Source organism: Rhinoraja longicauda, chromosome 20 (genome assembly GCF_053455715.1).
Source record: "Rhinoraja longicauda isolate Sanriku21f chromosome 20, sRhiLon1.1, whole genome shotgun sequence".
In the NCBI taxonomy this organism is placed as follows: domain Eukaryota; kingdom Metazoa; phylum Chordata; class Chondrichthyes; order Rajiformes; family Arhynchobatidae; genus Rhinoraja; species Rhinoraja longicauda.
Genome location: NC_135972.1, coordinates 7107133 through 7127827, shown reverse-complemented (window position 1 = coordinate 7127827; position 20695 = coordinate 7107133). Strand labels below are relative to the sequence as shown.

Sequence of the window (20695 nt, the reverse complement as noted above, 5' to 3'; positions counted from 1 at the left end):
GTGGAGTGGAGATATGAGAGGGGTGGAGATATGGGGGGGGTGGGGATATGAGGGGGGGTGGGGTGGAGATATGTGTGGGGTGGAGATACGTCTGGGGTGGAGATACGTCTGGGGTGGAGATATGAGAGGGGGTGGGGAGATATGAGGGGGTGGAGGGGAGGAGAGATATGAGGCGGGGTGGAGATATGAGGGGGGTGGGGATATGAGGCGGGGTGGAGATATGAGGGGGGTGGGGATATGAAGGGGTGGAGATATGAGGGGGGTGGGGATATGAAGGGGTGGGGATATGAGGGGGGAGGTTTGCCACTGGCGCTGGCTTTATTCGGCATTGGTTGACGTCATGTGGCAGAGGGAGGTGCGGGTTTGGTCTCAGATGGAGATGGAGATGGCGTCTGCATTCACACCAGGCAAGGTGCAGTGAGCCGTGTGTGAGCTGGGAGGATGCTGAGACCGTGACTCAACGCCTTCCCCATTCGGAGCAGTGCTGGGCTGGGCTGGGGTTGCCTTGGGCTGGGCTGAGCAGTGCAGGGCAGGTGTACACACACACACACACACACAGGCACAGCCCGGGGTGGGCTGGGCTGGGCTGGGGCTGGGCAGTGTTGGGGCTGGGCTAGTCTGGGCAGGGCAGGGTTGGAGGGACCATGGCCGCGGAAGGCGAGCCGCCCAAGGTGCAGCAGCAGCAGCAGGGCACGAAGCACTACAAAGCCGAGATCCAGCGGCTGGCCAAGGAGCTGTCGGAGACGACCCACGAGAAGATCCAGGCTGCGGAGTACGGGCTGGTGGTGCTGGAGGAGAAGCAGGCGCTCAAACAACAGTACGATGAGCTGGAGGGCGCCTACGAGACGGTCAAACGGGAGCTGGAGCAGCTGAAAGAGGTGCGTCTCCCCGCAGACTGATGGTCCAGCCTCTCGCTGTCCACCACCCTCTCCCCCCCCACCCCACCCCACCCTCTCCCCCCCCCCACCCCATCCTCTCCCCCCCCCCCCCCCACCCCACCCTCTCCCCCCCCACCCCACCCTCTCCCCCCCCACCCCACCCTCTGCAGGAGAGAGAGAGAGAGAGGGAGAGAGAGGGGGAGAGAGAGGGAGAGAGAGGGCAGGGGGCGATGTTTCATACAGACGTACAATATAATGGCCCGCTGACTTGCTCCGGACCCCTGTCTGGTATTAACATGAGCGACAACAGAGGGGAAACGTCTTTTTCCCCTCCCTCCCATCCCTCTCTTGGGACGCCGGGCCACCAGTGTGTGTGTGTATCAGTGTGTGTGTATCAGTGTGTGTGTATCAGTGTGTGTGTCAGTGTGTGTGTCAGTGTGTGTGTGTCAGTGTGTGTGTCAGTGTGTGTGTCAGTGTGTGTGTCAGTGTGTGTGTCAGTGTGTGTATCAGTGTGTGTGTGTGTGTGTGTGTAACAGTGTGTATCAGTCTGTGTTGTGTGTGTCTGTTTGTGTGTGTGTTGTGTGAGGGTGAGGGCATTTGTGTGTGTGTGCTTGTAGTGTGAGTGTGTGTGTTTCACGTTGGTTTTAGCCGGGGTGGGCAGTGAGTGTGTGGTGTGAGTGTGTGTGGTGTGTGTGTGGTGTGAGTGTGTGTGGTGTGAGTGTGTGTGTGTGGTGTGAGTGTGTGTGTGTGGTGTGAGTGTGGTGTGATTTGGTTTCAGCCTGTGTGTGCAGTGTGTGTGTAGTGTGAGTTGGTTGTAGCCGGGGTGGGCAGTGTGAGTGTAGTGTGTGTGTAGTGTGAGTATGTGCTGTGTGTGTGTAGTGTGAGTGTGTGTAGCCAGGGTGTGCAGTGTGTGTACTGTGTGTGTGTGCAGTGTGAGTGTGTGCAGTGTGTGTGTGTGCAGTGTGTGTGTGTAGCCGGGGTGGGCAGTGTGTGTGTGTGTAGCCGGGGTGGGCAGTGTGTGTGATATTGCAGAGGTGCAGTAGTGGGAGGCTAGGCTAGGCTCACATACACTACTCTTGTACCGGCTCAATGAGCAAACGCAACGCAGAATCATCTATGGAAGAAAAGAGGCGATGCTTTAATATTTCTGGGGAGGGAGGGAGGGGTGAGTCTCTTTTTTCTCGAGGGTGTGTGGATGAAAGGTACAGAATCTGTGTCAGTGCGGCTCCATATCCGGGCAGCCTGCCATCATCACATCACATCACTTCCCACAGTGCAGGTCAGATGGACATAAACTATCCCTCCTGCTGGGGAGGGGGGAGAGGGAGGGGCAGAGAGAGAGGAGAGGGGGGGGAGAGAGAGAGGAGAGGGGGAGAGAGGAGAGGGAGGGGGAGAGAGGAGAGGGAGGGGGAGAGAGAGAGAGGGAAGAGACTGGGAGGAGGAGAGAGAGAGGAGAGGAGGGGGAGAGTGGGAGGAGGAGGAGGGGAAAGGGGGGGAGGAGGGAGAGAAGGGGGGGAGAGGGGAGAGAGAAGGGGGGAGAGAGAGGGAGAGAGAAAGGGGGAGAGAGAGGGGGGGGAGAGAGGGAGGGGAGAGAGAAAGGGGAGAGAGAAGGGGGGGGAGAGGGGGAGAGAGAAAGGGGGGAGAGGAGGAAAGGGGAGGAGAGAGAGGGGAGGAGAAAGGGGGAGAGGGAGGGGAGAGAGGGAGTAAGTAGATGCGGCTGCCACCGTTCACCCCTCCCTGAACCTGTGCTCGCAGAGAGACAAGGGGATGAACACACAGGCAGGGAGAGAGAGTTGGCTATTTCAGTGTGAAGCCTTGCTCTCCACAGAGGCCTCCCGCATTTGTCTCAGCTGCTGACTTAACCCCAGTGATGCAGCATTTGGGCGTGAGGGCATGGTTCCCCACACAGAATGACTGAGATCTGGTAATGGTGGCAGGTGGTAACCTAACGCTGGGTTTAAAATGACAAAAGTGAAAGCAGAGCGTGTCTTGGCGGTCACCTGAACCCTGACATTGATCCCATGCTGCTGAAATCCTCTCGTTACCACCTACCTTTCTGCTGTGACATTTATTGCATCCGTCAGTTTTTAGCGCACAATGCCCTTGAAGCCGGCCTAATGCAAATACTCACAACTAATAAAATCTGCATCTGATCAGCAAAATATTCTCCATTCCCATATTTAATGACAAATGCAAGTCGCAGCTGTATAATGAGATTATTTGCAAGCTATTGGCTGGAATTTTTTTATTGCCAAGAATGGAGGCAGCAGAATAATTAATAGTTTTAATTGTATCGTTATATTTGCCCCAAATAGCCTGTGAACTGTGTTTGTTAACACCTTCCAAAGGCAGGTAGGTACACATTAGCCACGTTGCTGTAGGTTTGGGTTCATAGGTAATGATGGAGGTTTCTTTTTGAGAATGACGTTAGTGAAACGGATAGGTTTTTATGTCGATCTTATCGTTTCACAGCAGCTTAGGTCCAACTCGCCCACACCGGCCAACATGCCCCATCTACACTAGTCCCACCTGCCCGCATTTGGTCCATATCCCTCCAAACCTGTCCTGTCCATGTACCTGTCTAACTGTTTCTTAAACGTTGGGATAGTCCCTGCCTCAACTACAGTGCCCTCCATAATGTTTGGGACAAAGGCCCATCATTTATTTAATTGCCTCTGTACTCCACAATTTGAGATTTGTAATAGAAAAAAATCACATGTGGTTAAAGTGTACATTGTCAGATTTTAATAAAGGCCATTTTTATACATTTTTGTTTCACCATGTAGGAATTACAGCAGTGTTTATACATAGTCCCCCCCCCCCCCCCCCCCCATTTCAGGGTACTACAATGTTTGGGACACAGCAATGTCAGGTAAATGAAAGTAGTCGTGTTTAGTATTTTGTTGCATATCCTTTGCATGTAATGACTGCTTGAAGTCTGTGATTCATGGACATCACCAGTTGCTGGGTGTCTTCTCTGGTGATGCTCTGCCAGGCCTGTATTGCAGCCATCTTTAGCTTATGCTTATCTTGGGGGCTAGTCCATAGAGGAAAAAAAAACATACAGTTTTCTCTTCAGCATATAAAAGGCATGCTCAATTGTGTTCAGATCAGGTGATTGACTTGCCCACTCAAGAATTGACCATTTTTTTAGCTTTGAAAAACTCCTTTGTTGCTTTAGCAGTATGTTTGGGATCATTGTCTTACTGTAGAATGAACCGCCGGCCAATGTTTTGAGGCATTTGTTTGAACTTGAGCAGATAAGATGTGTCTATAAACTTCAGAATTCATTATGCCACAACCATCATGCAGTTGTATCATCAATGAAGATAAGTGAGCCAGTACCTTCAGCAGCCATACATGCCCAGTCCATAACACCCCCACCACCGTGTTTCACAGATGAGGTGGTATGCTTTGGATCTTGGGCAGTTCCTTCTCTCCTCCATACTTTGCTCTTGCCATCACTCTGATATAAGTTCATCTTCATCTCATCTGTCCACAAGACCTTTTTCCAGAACTATGGTTGCTCTTTTAAGTACCTCTTGGCAAACTGTAACCTGGCCATCCTATATTTTGCAGCTAATCAGTGGTTTGCATCTTGCAGTGTAGGCTCTGTATTTCTGTTCATGAAGTCTTCTGCGGACAGTGGTCATTGACAAATCCACACCTGACTCCTGAAGAGTGTTTCTGATCTGTCGGACAGGTGTTTGGGGATTTTTCTTTATTATAGAGAGAATTCTTCTGTCATCAGCTGTGGAGGTTTTCCTTAGCCTGTCAGTCCCTTTGCGATTAGTAAGCTTACCAGTGCTCTCTTTCTTCTTAATGATGTTCCAAACAGTTGATTTTGGTAAGCCGAAGGTTTGGCTGATGTCTCTAACAGTTTTATTCTTGTTTCTCATGTCTCTTAATGGCTTCTTTGACTTTCATTGGCACAACTTTGGTCCTCATGTTGATAAACAGCAATTAAAGTTTCCAAAGGTGATGGAAAGACTAGGTGCTGAGAGCTCTCTTATGAAGGAGGCAATTAAACACACCTGAGATTGTAACCTGAGCAATTACAAACACCTGTGAAGCCATGTGTCCTAAACATTACGATGCCCTGAAATGGGGGGACTATGTATAAACACTGCTGTAATTTCTACATGGTGAAACCAAAATGTATAAAAATGGCCTCTATTAAAATCTGACAATGTGCACTTTAACCACATGTGATTTTATTATATTACAAATCTCAAATTGTGGAGTACAGAGGCAAATAAATAAATGATGGGTCTTTGTCCCAAACATAATGGAGGGCACTATACCTCCTCTGGCAGCTCGTTCCATACACCTACCACCCTTTGTGTGAAAAAGTTACCCCTCAGATTCCCATTAAATAACTTCCCCGTCACAAACCTTTGTCCTTTGGTCCTCGATTCGCAGAGAGAGTTAGATATAACTCTTGGGGCTAACGGGATCAAGGGATATGAGGAGAAAGCAGGAACGGGGTACAGATTTTGGATGATCAGCCGTGATCATATTGAATGGTGCTGGCTCAAAGGGCCAAATAGCCTACTCCTGCACCTATTTTGTACGTTTCTATGTTATCCCTTTGAGTGCAGGAGGATGAGGTGTGTCAGTAAAATGTTGAGGAGCATAGATAGGATGAATGCACAGTGTCTTTTACCCAGACCAGGGGAATCAAGAACCAGAAGGCATAGGTTTAAGGTAAGAAGGGTACGATTTAGCAGGAATCTGAGGGGCAGCTTTTTAATTCAGAAAGTGTTGGGAATATGGAACAAGCTGCCAGAGGAGGCAGTTGAGGCAGGTTCCATAACAGCATTGAAAAAGCACTTGGAGATGGACACCAAATGGTGGAGTAACTCAGCGGGTCAGGCATCATCTGTGGAGAAAAGGAATAGATGATGTTCCGGCTCAAGTCCCTGCTTCAGAAAGGGTTAAAAAATACTTGTACAGGTGCATGGAGAGGAAAGATTCAGAAGAATATGGGCCCAAACATGGGTAAATAGGACTGGCTTAGATGAGGAATCTTAGTCGGCTTAGACAAGTTGGGCCTTGGGGCCTATTGCTGCCCCCCTTGATTCTGCGACTTTATGATTTGAGCTCATGATTTAGTTTAGTTTAGAGATACAGCGCGGAAACAGGCCCTTCGGCCCACCGGGTTCGCGCTGCCCAGCGATCCCCGCACATTAACACCATCCTACACACACTAGGGACAATTTTTACATTTACCAAACCAATTAACCTACAAACCTGCACGTCTTTGGAGTGTGGGAGGAAACCGAAGATCTCGGGAAAACCCACGCAGGTCACGGGGAGAACGTACAAACTCCGTACAGACAGCACCCGCAGTTGGGATCCAACCCAGGTCTCCGGCGCTGCATTTGTTGTGAGGCAGCAACTCTACCGCTGTACCACCGTGCCGGTAGAAGCCAGACTTCTGCAAACCAGTCTAGAAAAATAATGTGTAGGACGGAACTGCAGATGCTGGTTCCAACCGAAGATAAGACACGATAAGCTGGGGTAACTCAGCGGGACAGGCAGCATCTCTGGAGAGAAAGAATGGGTGACGTTTTGGGTCGAGGCCCTTCTTCAGACAAGATGCTGATCTAGAAACCTAATGATTGTGCCATCTATGGTGCTGAGGTTCCCAGATAACAGCCGTGATGATCAATGGGCTGCAGGCTACATTATAGTTTCCATCGCCAAATTTGAGGACGGATATTCTTGCTATTGAGTGCGTGCAGCGTAGGTTTACTAGGTTAATTCCCGGAATGGAGGGACTGTCATATGTTGAAAGACTGGAGCGACTAGGCTTGTATACACTGGAATTTAGAAGGATGAGAGGAGATCTTATCGAAATGTATAAGATTATTAAGGGGTTGGACACGTTAGAGGCAGCAAACATGTTCCCAATGTTGGGGGAGTCCAGAACCAGGGGCCACAGTTTAAAAATAAGGGGTAGGCCATTTAGAACAGAGATGAGGAAAAACTTTTTCAGTCAGAGAGTTGTAAATCTGTGGAATTCTCTGCCTCAGAAGGCAGTGGAGGTCAATTCTCTGAATGCATTCAAGAGAGAGCTAGATAGAGCTCTTAAGGATAGCGGAGTCAGGGGGTATGGGGAGAAGGCAGGAACGGGGTACTGATTGAGAATGATCAGCCACGATCACATTGAACAGCGGTGCGTACAGGCTCGAAGGGCCGAATGGCCTCCTCCTGCACTTATTGTCTATTGTCTATTGTCTCCATACAATGTGCTCGGGAAATCTTTTCAACGTTAGAAGCAATGGGCGAGGGGGAAGGGATGAAGTCCTTTACTGAATGAAAATAACAGCATAAGCATCTCGTGACTGCAGTGCTCACACCTTTTATGTTTGCTCCATCGGTGGAGGAGCAGTACCTGATCTGAACACACACTGTGCAGGAAGGACCTGCAGATGCTGGTTTAAACTGAAGATAGACACAAAATGCTGGAGTAACTCAGTGGAACAGGCAGCATCTCTGGAGAGAAGGAATGGGGTGACGTTTTGGGTCGAGTCCTTTCTTCAGAGCTCACACTCAGTCACTGGTGCAGTATCACCCTAAGGTTTTTTGTGTGTCCCTGGGTGAATTCAGCATACTGTTGGAAAACGATGTTTAGATAGGCAAGAAGAAATAAACTTATCAAGAGCATAGAACTGTACAGCACAGGAACAGGCCTGTCAGCCTGTGCAGAACATGATGCCAAGATCAACTCTTATCTGTAACTGCAGATGCTGGTTTATACCGGGGATAGACACAAAGTGCTGGAGTAACGCAGCGGATCAGGCAGCACCTCTGGAGAAAAAGGGATGGGTCACAGGAAGGGCCCCGACCCAAAATGTTTTCTTGTGACGTTTCAGACGAAGGGGGAAAGATTTGATAGGAATCTGAGGGGTAACATTTTCACACAAAGGGTGGTGTGTGTATGGAACGAGCTGCCGGAGAAGGTAGTTGAGGCAGGGAACATTGCAACGTTTAAGAAACAATGAGACAGGTACATGGATAGGACAGGTTTAGAGGGATGTGGGCCAAACGCAGGGAGGTGGGACTAGTGTTGATGGGGCATGTTGGTCGGTGTGGGCAAGTTGGTCTGTATCCATGTTGTATGACTCTATGACATGGATATGCACGGAATGGAAGGATATGGATTATTTGCAGGCAGATGAGCTTAGTTTAGCTTGCCATCATTTTCGGCACAGATGTTGTGGGCCGAAGAGCCTGTTCATGTGCTGTACTTTTCTCTATTCTATGGGTGTAGGCTGGGCAATGATACACAGTATTTAATTGATCCATGTTACAACACAGTTGGGTGAATACTTTTACTAACAAGTTTAAGAAATGCATTTGGTGGCACTTCCATAAATATGCCAATTAACATTTAAAAAATATTTATTGAAGCAATTGTGGATTGCAGCTAGGGTTGCCAACTGTCCCTGGACACTGTAGGCCCGGACACTGAAGGCCCGGGGGCTGCTGTAGGCCCGGACTCTGTAGGCTAACGGAGTGTGTTTGGGGAGCGGGGCCGAGTGCGTTCGCCTAACGGACATTGCGTAGCAACCCGCCCCCCGGCCCGGGCGGCCGCCATTTGTGGAGCGGGAGCACGTGGCCGCTGGCTGGGTGATGTCACATGGGGTGCGGGCGGTGATGTCACCTTTTGTCCCTTATTTGGGAATGAGAAAGTTGGCAACCCTAATTGCAGCCTAGAAATTCTCAATGGAGTGTTCTGCCTTGGGTGGCACTGCGGCAATGTGGCACAGCAGCTGCCTCACAGCGCCAGAGACCCAGGTTCGATCCCAGCCTCGGGTACTGTCTGTGTGGAGTTTGCACCTTCTCCCAATGACCGCGTGGGTTTCCTCCCACATCCCAAAGACATATGGGCTTGTAGGTTAATCAACCTCTGTAAAATTGTCCCTAGTGTGCAAGGAGTGGATGAGAAAGTGGGACAACATAGAAGTAGTGTGAACGGGTGATCGCTGGTCGGTGTGGATTCGGTGGGCCAAAGGGGCCTGTTTCCTGCTGTATCTCAAAACGAAAAACCTGAGCGTTGATTTAATTTGTGTACAAAGCAAAGCATTTATTCATTCAGCGGTCATTGGGAGAAGAGGGGGGAAAAGATTACTTTTCTTCTCCTGAACATTAAAGGAATGAAACAATTTTGCTTAAAGCCCAGAGATAAAAGATTATGCAATGTCAAAATGCTTCTAAGTCAGGCTGAAAGCAGGGAAAAAAAACTATGGCTTTCTTCGTCGATACAACCTAGATTGTGAACCAGAATTCTTTTAATTCCCCTTTTTACATTCTGATTGTACTCACTGATATTTCCAGCAATTTTGGTTTTACATCATACACATCTGGACATCCAAAGTTTCATGTAACTGTAGGTTCCCTCCACATCCCTCAAAATGCACACAATGATAGATTACTTGGCTGCTGTAAGTTGTCATGAGTGGTAGAATCGTGGGATAGTTCATAAGTTCTAGGAGCAGAATTAGACCATTCGGCCCATCAAGTCCACTCTACCATTCAATCATGGCTGATCTATCCTTCCGTCTCAGCCCCTTTCTCCTGCCTTCTCCCCATAACACCTGACACCCGTACTAATCAAGAATCTGCCAATCTGCACATTAAAAATATCCATTGACTTGGCCTCCACAGCCGCCTGTGGCAACGAATTCCACATATTCACCACCCTCTGACTAAAGAAATTCCTCCCAATCTCCTTTCTAAAGGTATGTCCTTTTTTTCTGAGGCTGTGACCTCTGGTCCTAGACTCTCCCACAGTGGAAACATCCTCTCCACATCCACTCTGTCAAGGAATATGGGGGAAAAGCCGGAACGGGGTACTGATTTTTGGACGATCAGCCATGATCATATTGAATGGCGGTGCTGGCTCGAAGGGCCGAATGGCCTACTCCTGCACCAGGAGTTTCTATGTCCAGGCCTTTCACTCTTTGGTAAGTTTCAAAGAAACCCCCCCCTCCCCCCTCATCCTTCTAAACTCCAGTGAGTACAGGCCCAGTGCCGTCAAATGCTCATCAATCGCTAACCCAATCATTCCTGGGATCATTCTGGTAAACCTCCCCTGGACCCTCTCCAATGCCAGCACATCCTTCCCCGGATATGGGGCCCAAAACCGCTCACAACTCACCAAATGCGGTCTGGCCAATGCCTTATAAAGCCTCAGCATTACATCCCTGTTTTTGTATTCTAGCCCTCTCGAAATAGATGCCTGAGGATAGTGGATGTGGATCGCAATGCATTGAAATCTGGGGAGAATAGTATGTATGTGGCAGAATTGTTGTGTGAATGAATACTTGATAGTTGGTGTGGACTCAGTGGTCTGAAGGGCCTGTTCTCCATCCTGTATCTCTCTCTGTGCCTGCATAAGATCATAAGGTCGTAAGGAATAGGAGTAGAACTAAGCCATTTCGCCCATCAAGTCTACACCGCCATTCAATCACGGCTGATCTATCTCTCCCACCTAACCCCATTTTTCTGCCTTCTCCCCATAACCTCTGACTCCTGTACTAATCAAGCATCTATCTTGAGTCTGAAGAAGGGTCTCGACCCGAAACGTCACCCATTCCTTCTCTCTAGAGATGCTGCCTGTCCCGCTGAGATACTCTAGCATTTTGTTTCTATCTTTGGTTTAAACCAGCACCTGCAGTTCCTTCTTGCCCAAGAATCCATCTATCTCTGCCTTACAGACTTGGCCTCCACAGCCCTCTGTGGTAACTCTGATATCTTGCCAAAACAATTGCTTTGGATGGGTCCTGGCTATTTTCGGGAGTTTGTCATCAGGAGGCCGATGTTGTCATGACAACAGCATCCATTGCCCATTGCTCACCGGTCCATGTTGGGTTCAGATTGCTGTCCGCTTCAGTCACCAGTTAAGGAGCAGTCACAGATTTCCCTCTCTGAAGAGGCGGCAGAGTGACGCAGCAGTGGAGTTGCTGCCTTGCAGCGCCGGAGGGCCGAGTTCGATCCCGACTCCGGGCGCTGTCTGTACGGAGTTTCACGATCTCCCCGTGACCGCGTGGGCTTTCTCTGGGATCTTCGGTTTCCTGCCACTCTCCAAAGATGTGCGGGTGTGTAGGTTGATTGGCTTGGGTTTGTATACTTGGTATAGGTGTAAAATGTCCCTAGTGTGTGCGGGCTTGTGCGGGGATCGCTGGTCGGTGCAAGACTCGGTGGGCTGAAGGGCAGTGTTGCAGTGCTAGGTGCCGGAGCTGTCACTGATGTCGGGGCGGCCGCTGTTAAATTGCCCGCTGGCTTTGTTTTACAGAGTTGCCGGAGCGATGCTCCAGTGAGCTCCAGCTGCACTGCACCCCTGCTGAAGGGCCTGTTTCCCTGCTGTATCTCTCAACTAAACTAAACCAAACTAAGATCAACTAACTAGATGGGGTGTGTCACTGGATAAGGTATTAGCTTTCTGTTCCCGATTTATTCAAAGCCACAGCCACCAGAATTACGAATCAAACTCTCACCTTTACTGAGATCAATTTTACTTTGGAAATGTCATTGAGCAATGCTTGCATCTTCAGTTAGTTTCGTTCACTGTCATGTTTAATTTAGTTTAGAGATACAGTGTGGAAACAGGCCCTTCGGCCCACCGAGTCTGTGCTGACCAGCGATCACCCCGCAAACTAGCACTGTCCTAACACACACAAGGGACAATTTACAATTTTACTGAAGCTAATCAACCTACAGACCTGCATGTCTTTGGAGTGTGGGGGAAACTGGAGCACCCGGAGAAAACCCACGCGGTCACGGGGAGAATGTACAGACAAACATAGTATAGTCAGGATCGAACCCGGGTCTCTGGCACTGTGAGGCAGCAACTCTGTCGCTGCGCCACCGTGCTGCGTGATAACCTTGTAGATTCAACGTCACTGTATATGCTATAAGCGTTATGTGCCAGATTTAAGTAGATTTTAAAACCGTGGCCACCATAATGGTGAACCGAGCTCTGGCCTCTGGATCAATAGGCCAGGTCTCTTGATGCCTCGGCAGTAAGTCCCCCATCTGTGCTGGAAGCTTTCATTTTGTTTAATTATTTGAGGTGGACTGAGGCGTTGAGGATGATTATTGTTATCTGCCTTTGTCCCTTTCATTGTTTCAATGTGGGTTGTATTAAAATGGGGGACATGTTGCAATGGAAAAAAGAAGACACAAAGTGGTGGAGTAACTCAGCGGGTCAGGCAGCATCAGCGGGTCAGGCAGCATCAGCGGGTCAGGCAGCATCAGCGGGTCAGGCAGCATCAGCGGGTCAGGCAGCATCTCTGGATAACATGGATAGGTGTTTTTTTTGGGGGGTCGTGGCCCTTCTTCAGATGCTCCACACCTGAAACGTCACCTATCAACCTGAACATGCGCTCATTTCTCTCCTCCCTCTCCCCTCCAACTATATTCCTCCCTCTAGCTTCACTATTCACACCTCCTATCCTTATCCGACACCTTTTGGCGTTTCAACTCCGGTGTTGTCCAGCCATCTGCCCATCAAACACTCCCCCCCCCCCCCCCCTTCACCTGTATCCACCTATCACTTACCGGGCTTTGTCCTATTGCTCCTCTCTTCCAGCTCCCTCCTCTCCCACCACAATCAGTCTGAAGAAGGTTCCCAACCCGAAACATCACCCATCTAGTTTTAGTTTTAGAGATTCAGCGCTGAAACAGGCCCATCGAGTCCGCACCGACCAGCGATTACCGCACATTAACATTATCCTGCACTCGGAACAATTTTTACATGTACACCAAGCCAATTAACCTACAAACCTGTACGTCTTTGGAGTGTGGGAAGAAACCAGAGCTCCTGGGGAAAACCCACGCAGGTCACGGGGAGAACGTACAAACTCCGTTCAGACAAGCACCCGTAACCAGAATCGAACTCTGGTCTCTGGCGCTGTAAGGCAGCAAATCAGGGTCTCAACCCGAAACCTCACCATTCCTTCTCTCCAGAGATGCTGCCTGACCTGCTGAGTTACTCCAGCACTTTGCATCTTTTTATTTGCAAACCAGCATCTGCATTTGCTCGTTCCCACATGTTGTAATAGGATACTGATCTATATATATATATAAATGTACAACACCACAGCTCCAGTTTACATGCATCAGGGCACAGTGTGTTGCCTTATAATATTGGACCCAATGAAGGAGTAATTCATGCTCAATGTGATGGGTGTTTTAATATTTTTAAAGGAGTGCTCACGACATGGTTGGAATTGTTTTTGCATTTGTGTTCTAACTTCAGACTTTGCAGTAAAGTGATCGCTGGTCGGCATGGACTCGGTGGGCCGAAGGGCCTGTTTCCAACGCTGAATCTCTATAGTTAGACTTCAGACTTTGGAGTGACAGCGGTCACGGTGGCGCAGCGGTAGAGTTGCTGCCTCACAGCGAATGCAGCGCCGGAGACTCAGGTTCGATCCTGACTACGGGCGCCGTCTGTACGGAGTTTGTACGTTCTCCCCGTGACCTGCGTGGGTTTTCTCCGAGATCTTCGGTTTCCTCCCACACTCCAAAGATGTACAGGTTTGTAGGTTAATTGGCTGGGCAAATGTTTAAAAAAAATTGTCCCTCGTGTGTGTAGGATAGTGTTAATGTGCGGGGATCGCTGGGCGGCGCAGACCCGGTGGGCCGAGGGCTTGTTTCCGCGCTGTATCTCTAAATCTAAAATCATACAGCGTGGAAACAGGCCCTCCGGCCCACCGAGTCCGTGCCGACCAGCGATCACCCCCAACACTATCGCACTGCCCTCTACACTAGGGACAATTTTATACTTTTTACCAAAGCCAATTATCCTACAAACCTGCACATCTTTGGAGTTTGGGAAGAAATTGGAGCACCCGGAGAAAACCCGATCACCTTGAGAACGTACAAACTCCACACAGACAGCACCCGTGGTCAGGATTGAACCTGGGTCTCTGGCGCTGTGAGGCAGTAAAACTCTACCACTGCGCCACCGTGCAACAAAATGACATTTGATGCATCAAAGTGAACGCAATCGTCCCATGTACTAGCAACGCACTGCCCAACCTCCCCTCCAACAGACTGCCAGGCGGTTTATAATGAAAGCAGTCTCTAAGTTCAAGGTTTATCTTCCCACTATAAATCTTGCGGGATAAATCAATATCTGATTAGAAGCAAATTGCAGCAGGACCGGACGATTCAGTGATTCTGCACAAAAGGTCACCCTCCAGAGCTTTGTTTAAAAATACCCTTAATAATTGGAGTCCTTTGGACAGGAGTTCCCCCGATGTCAGGTCAGATGGGGGGGTCCCTCTCCCTTGTGCCAGTCATTCACTCCACGATGTACGTCCAGCAATAAGCTACGATGCTCTTTTTTCTTTCTCACACGCACAACATTAGACACGGCTAAGTCGCAAGCTGCGACGTTGGCGCACCAGGTCGTAAGGTCCACGACACACTTAGCTGAGGTGACTCCTGACCTGTTCCTTGTGGGCGTCGCTACAATTGAACAACAGGGAATCCTGCCGTTACCCACTTGCAATGTGAGACAGTCCATAATCGGCGAGACCAAGAGCAGGCTCGGCCCTTGTTTCACTGAACACCGCCGCTCAGAACGCCTTGGCCTCTGCAATCACCCGGTTAACTCCAGGGAGCCTGGCAGTCCCATCAGGTGTGGCAGAGGTTCACTTGCACCTCCCCCAACCTCATCTACTGTAGCCGCTGTTCCAGATGTGCACTCTTGTACATCGGCGAGACCAAACGTAGACTGGGCGATCGCTTTGTTGAACACCTCCGCTCAGTCCGCCAGGGCCTACCTCAACTCCCGGTTGCCAAACGCTTTAACTCCCCGTCCCATTCCCACACTGACCTTTCTGTCCTGGGCCTCCTCCACTGTCTGTGTGAGGCCCAACACAAATTAGAGGAACAGCACCTCATATTTCGCTCGGGCAGCTTACACCCCAGCGGTATGAACATTGACTTCTCTAACTTCAAGTAACCCTTGCTTTCCCTCTCTCTCTCCATCCCTCCCAATCTTAGTTCTCTGACTAGTTTCACTGTCCTCCTGATTACATTTTACCGACTGTAGGCCTCGTTGTCACCTTCCCCCAGCTAACAATGATCCATTCAACGTTTCCCTTGAGCTTTGCCCCCTTTGATCTCTCATTTTCACACCTTACCCTTCCATATCTCTGTGTCTTCCCTCTCCCCTGGCTCTCACTGAAGAACGGTCTCGACCCGAAACGTCACCCATTCCTTCTCTCTGGAGATGTTGCCTGTCCCGCTGAGCTACGCCAGCATCTTGCGTCTACCTTGAATGAATGATACTTTATCACATGTGACATGTCAGAGTGAAATTCTTTGCTTTGCGTACCTTACACAAAGTAGGCAAAGGGTGCCGGCAATGTCACAGAGAGGTCAATGTAGTCCCAATGGCCCCTCTTCATAGGACCACCATAAGACATGGGTTGAATCTCTTAATTCTATTCCTATCAAGTGTGCTCCTCATTCAATCATGTTAGTTTAGAGATACAGCACAGAAACAGGCCCTGACACGCCGACTAACAATCGACTAGTTCTATCCTACACTCCAGGGACAATTTACAGAGGGCAATTAACCCACACTACAAACCCACATGGCTTTGGGATGTGGGCGGAAACCGGAGCGCCCGGGGAAATAATTGGGGAAAATAGGCATGCAGGTGCAGCAGGCAGTGAATAAAGCGAATGGTATGTTAGCATTCATAGCAAGAGGATTTGAGTATACGAGCAGGGAGGTTCTGCTGCAGTTGTGCAGGGCATTGGTGAGACTGCACCTGGAGTATTGTGTACAGTTTTGGTCTCCTAATCTGAGGAAAGACATTCTAGCCTTAGAGGGAGTACAGAGAAGGTTCACCAGATTGATCCCTGGGATGGCAGGACTTTCATATGAAGAAAGACTGGATAGACTCAGCTTATACTCACTGGAATTTAGAAGACTGAGGGGGGATCTTATTGAAACATATAAAATTCTTAAGGGGTTGGAGAGGCTAGATGCGGGAAGATTGTTCCCGATGTTGGGGAAGTCCAGAACCAGGGGTCACAGCTTAAGGATAAGGGGGAAGTCTTTTAGGACCGAGATGAGAAAACATTTCTTCACACAGAGAGTGGTGAGTCTGTGGAATTCTCTGCCACAGAAGATAGTTGAGGCCAGTTCATTGGCTATATTTAAGAGGGAGTTAGATGTGGCCCTTGTGGCTAAAGGGATCAGGGGTTATGGAGAGAAGGCAGGTACAGGTTACTGAGCTGGATGATCAGCCATGACCATATTGAATGGCGGTGCAGGCTCGAAGGGCCAAATGGCCTACTCCTGCACCTATTTTCTATGTTTCTATACAAACAATCTCCCAGATGTTCTAGTGGCCAGAGATCCTAGGGTGACGGAGGAACTGAAGGAAATCCACATTAGGCAGAAAATGGTGTTGGGTAGACTGATGGGACTGAAGGCTGATAAATCCCCAGGGCCTGATGGTCTGCATCCCAGGGTACTTATGGAGGTGGCTCTATAAATCGTGGACGCATTGGTGATCATTTTCCAATGTTCTATAGATTCAGGATCAGTTCCTGTGGGTTGGAGGGTAGCTAATGTTATCCCACTTTTTAAGAAAGGAGGGAGAGAGAAAAGGGGAAATTATAGACCAGTTAGTCTGACATCAGTGGTGGGGAAGATGCTGGAGTCAATTATAAAAGACGAAATTGCCGAGCATTTGGATAGTAGTAACAGGATCGTTCCGAGTCAGCATGGATTTACGAAGGGGAAATCATGCTTGACTAATCTTCTGGGATTTTTTGAGGATGTAACTAGGAAAATTGACAGGAGAGAGCCGGTGGATGTGGTGTACCTCAACTTTCAGAAAGCCTTCGACAAGGTCCCACATAGGAGATTAGTGGGCAAAATTAGTGCACGTGGTATTGGGGGTAGAGTACTGACATGGATAGAGCTTTGGTTGACAGACAGAAAGCAAAGAGTGGGGATAAATGGGTCCCTTTCAGAATGGCAGGCAGTGACTAGTGGGGTACCGCAAGGCTCGGTGCTGGGACTGCAGCTATTTACAATATACATTAATGACTTGGATGAAGGGATTAAAAGTACCATTAGCAAATTTGCAGACGATACAAAGCTCGGTGGTAGTGTGAACTGTGAGGAAGATGCTATGAGGTTGCAGGGTGACTTGGACTGGTTGTGTGAGTGGGCGGATGCATGGCAGATGCAGTATAATGTGGATAAGTGTGAGGTTATCCACTTTGGTGGTAAGAATAAGAAGGCAGATTATTTATCTGAATGGTGTCAAGTTAGGAAAAGGGGACGTCTAACGAGATCTGGGTGTCCTAGTGCATCAGTCACTGAAAGGAAGCATGCAGGTACAGCAGGCAGTGAAGAAAGCCAATGGAATGTTGTGCTTCATAACAAGAGGAGTTGAGAATATGAGCAAAGAGGTCCTTCTGCAATTATATAGGGCCCTAGTGAGACCGCACCTGGAGTACAGTGTGCAGTTTTGGTCTCCAAATTTGAGGAAGGATATTCTTGCTATTGAGGGCGTGCAGCGTAAGTTTACTAGGTTAATTCCCGGAATGGCGGGACTGTCATATGTTGAAAGACTGGAGTGACTAGGCTTGTATACACTAGAATTCAGAAGGATGAGAGGGGATCTTATCAAAACATATAAGATTATTAAGGGGTTGGACACGGTAGAGGCAGGAAACATGTTCCCAATGTTGGGGGAGTCCAGAACAAGGGGCCACAGTTTAAGAATAAGGGGTAGGCCATTTAGAACGGAGATGAGGAAAAACTTTTTCAGTCAGAGAGTTGTAAATTTGTGGAATTCACTGCCTCAGAAGGCAGTGGAGGCCAATTCTCTAAATGCATTCAAGAGAGAGCTAGATAGAGCTCTTAAGGATAGCGGAGTCAGGGGGTATGGGGAGAAGGCAGGAACGGGGTACTGATTGAGAATGATCAGCCATGATCACATTGAATGGTGGTGCTGGCTCGAAGGGCCGAATGGCCTACTCCTGCACCTATTGTCTATTGTCTATTGAAATGTGCAAACTCCGTACAGACGGCACCCGTGGACAGGATCAGACCCGGGTCTCTGGCGCTGTACGGCAGCAACTCTACCGCTGCACCACTGTGCTGCCCTGCACCATGGCATCGATCATGGTTGATCTCCCTTTCCCTCTCCACCCCATTTTTCTGTCTTCTATCCCTAACCTTTGATGCTCTTACCAATCCGGAACATATCAATCTCTGCTTTAAAGATGCCCAACGTCCACAGCTGCCTGTGGCAATGATTTCCACAGATTCACCACCCTGTGGCTAAATAAATTCCTCCCCATCTCCATTCCAAAGGATATGTTTAGATTTAGGTTTAGGAGCAATATTGTCACGTATACAGAGGTACAGTGAGGTACAGTGAAAACCTTTGTTTTGCATTTTATCCAAACAGATCGGATATACTATATATGAATACAATCAAGTCAAACTCAAGTACCACAGGTGGAGCAAAGGGGGAGATACAGAGTGCAGAATGTAGTTCTCAGCATTGTAGCGCATCAGCTCCAGAGATAAAGTCCAATGTCCGCAATGGGGTAGAGGTGAATCGGACAGTACCCCAGCTTTTCGACGGACCACAGTTTTTATCAACTCATAGAGTGTTTTTTGTATAACCTGACATTCTTTTTTTGATTAATTGAGAGATACAGCACAGCAACAGGCCCTTCGGCCCACGAGTCAATGCTAACCATCGATCACACGTTTACACTAGTTCTATGTTATCCCACTTTCGCATCGACTCTCTCCACACCAGGGGCAGTTTACAGAGGGTCGATTAACCTACAAACCCGCACGTCTTTGGGAGGAGACCGGAACACCTGGAGGAAGCCCACAAGGTCGCGGGGGGGGGGGGGACGTGCAAACTCCACACAGACAGCACCCATAGTCAGGATCGTATCTGGCGCTGCGAGGCAGCAGCTCTACCCGCTGTGCCACCGTGCCGCCTGAAGAGCGACATTTCTCCAATTTGGGAAGGGACAACAACATATTTAAAATTTGTCAAATCTCAATGTAGTGCAGGGCTTTGAGAAGAAAATCTAATCAATTCTCCATCATGCACTTGCTTTCTTCTATAAATACATTTGTAGCTTATATTACTGATGGCATAAATCTAAGCTGCAAATTGGATATGATTGGTGATTTAATGGATCTTGCATGTTTAATATCAGTAACATTTATTGGTCTTAGTCGTTCAATGTGGTGAGTCACATCCAGTCCTTCACTCAGGCTACAAGATTACTGGAAGTTTGATTGTACAAAGTACTTCCCACCACTGATTACTCCTTCAGATTGCCAGTCTCCATGTCTTGTTCTAGACACAAGTAGCAATTTACCATTATTTACAACACTAAATAGGTTTTATTTAACACTGCCTCTATTGTTCTGTACTATTTTCATGATTACTTTAATTGCTGACTACAGTCGAGGCAAGTGTCTAATTGTCCCCCCCTGGTGATGTGTACCCACCAATTTGCTGTTGTTATTTTGACTTACACCTGTCTGCCAGTTGCCCCCCCCATTGCTTTTGACTGTTACTCCCTGTTTTATTTGTTGTAATGTTCATGAGGAAAGTACATTAATTATTGTAAAGAATGGGTCGACTGGGCTTGTATTCACTGGAATTTAGAAGGATGAGAGGGGAATCTTATAGAAACATATAAAGTTCTTAAGGGATTTGGACAGGTTAGATGCAGGAAAAATGTTCCCGATGTTGGGGGAAGTCCAGAACCAAGGGTCACAGTTTAAGACTAAGGGGTAGGCCATTGAGGACTGAGATGAGGAAAAACTTTTTCACGCAGAGTTGTGAATCTGTGGAATTCTCTGCCACAGAAGGCAGTGGAGGCCAATTCACTGGATGTTTTTTAAGAGAGAGTTAGATAGAGCTCTTCGGGCTAACGGAATCAAGGGATATCGGGAGCAAATAGGAACTGGTACAGATTTTGGATCATCAGCCATGATCATATTGAATGGCGATGCTGGCTCGAAGGGCTGAATGGCCTACTCCTGCATCTATTTTCCATGTTTCTATGTTTCTAAAATCTCCATTTTAACGTACATACTCCCGTCTATTCGTCATTTAGTTCAGGAAGGGACTGCAGATGTTGGTTTAAACTGAAGACAGACACAAAAAGCTGGAGTAACTCAGTGGGTCAGGCGCACAAAAAGTCTGAAGAAGGGTCTTGACCTGAAACGTCACCTATTCCTCCTCTCCAGAGATGCTGCCCGACCCGCTGAGTTACTCCAGCTTTTTGTGTCTATCTTCTGTTACCTTAGTTTAGAGATACCATGTGGTTTACGAGCCCTTCGGACCACCAAGTCCGTGCCGATCAGTGGTCACCTGCACACTAATTCTATCCTACATGCCAGGGCCAATTTACAGAAGCCAATCAATCTGCAAACCCGCACGTCTTTGGAGTGTGGGAGGAAACCGGAGCAGCTGGAGAAAATCCACTCGGTCACGGGGAGAACATACAAACTCTGTACAGACAGCACCCGTAGTCAGGATCGAACCTGGGACTCTGGCGCTGTAAGACAGCAACTCTACCGCTGCGCCACCTCTGTTAATGAATTTGGATGTTTAGAAAGTTCTTTGTCGGTTTGGCTATCTGATGCCATTTTATTCATGGAGATTTCTAACTTGCTTTTCATTTGATTCAACCTGTTGGGATGATCTTTTGTGTTACCCAGGGGCATTTAAAACACCCCAATAAATCATTTTGCGCTAGATGTATATATCTAAGAA

At 48.4% G+C, this 20695-nt stretch overlaps 1 protein-coding gene across 2 annotated transcripts in view; it reads left to right on the top strand.

Moving 5' to 3' along the window:
• The first annotated feature begins 347 nt into the window (after window positions 1-347).
• The window catches only part of LOC144603532 (protein bicaudal D homolog 1-like), a 159180-nt gene continuing 138832 nt past the window's right edge, over window positions 348-20695 (top strand). For both annotated transcript variants that reach the window (XM_078416859.1, XM_078416858.1), the window contains exon 1: window positions 348-878. In XM_078416859.1, the coding sequence (XP_078272985.1) occupies window positions 645-878 (234 nt within the window). In that variant the 5' untranslated portion in view covers window positions 348-644. The remainder of the gene's footprint in view (window positions 879-20695) is intronic.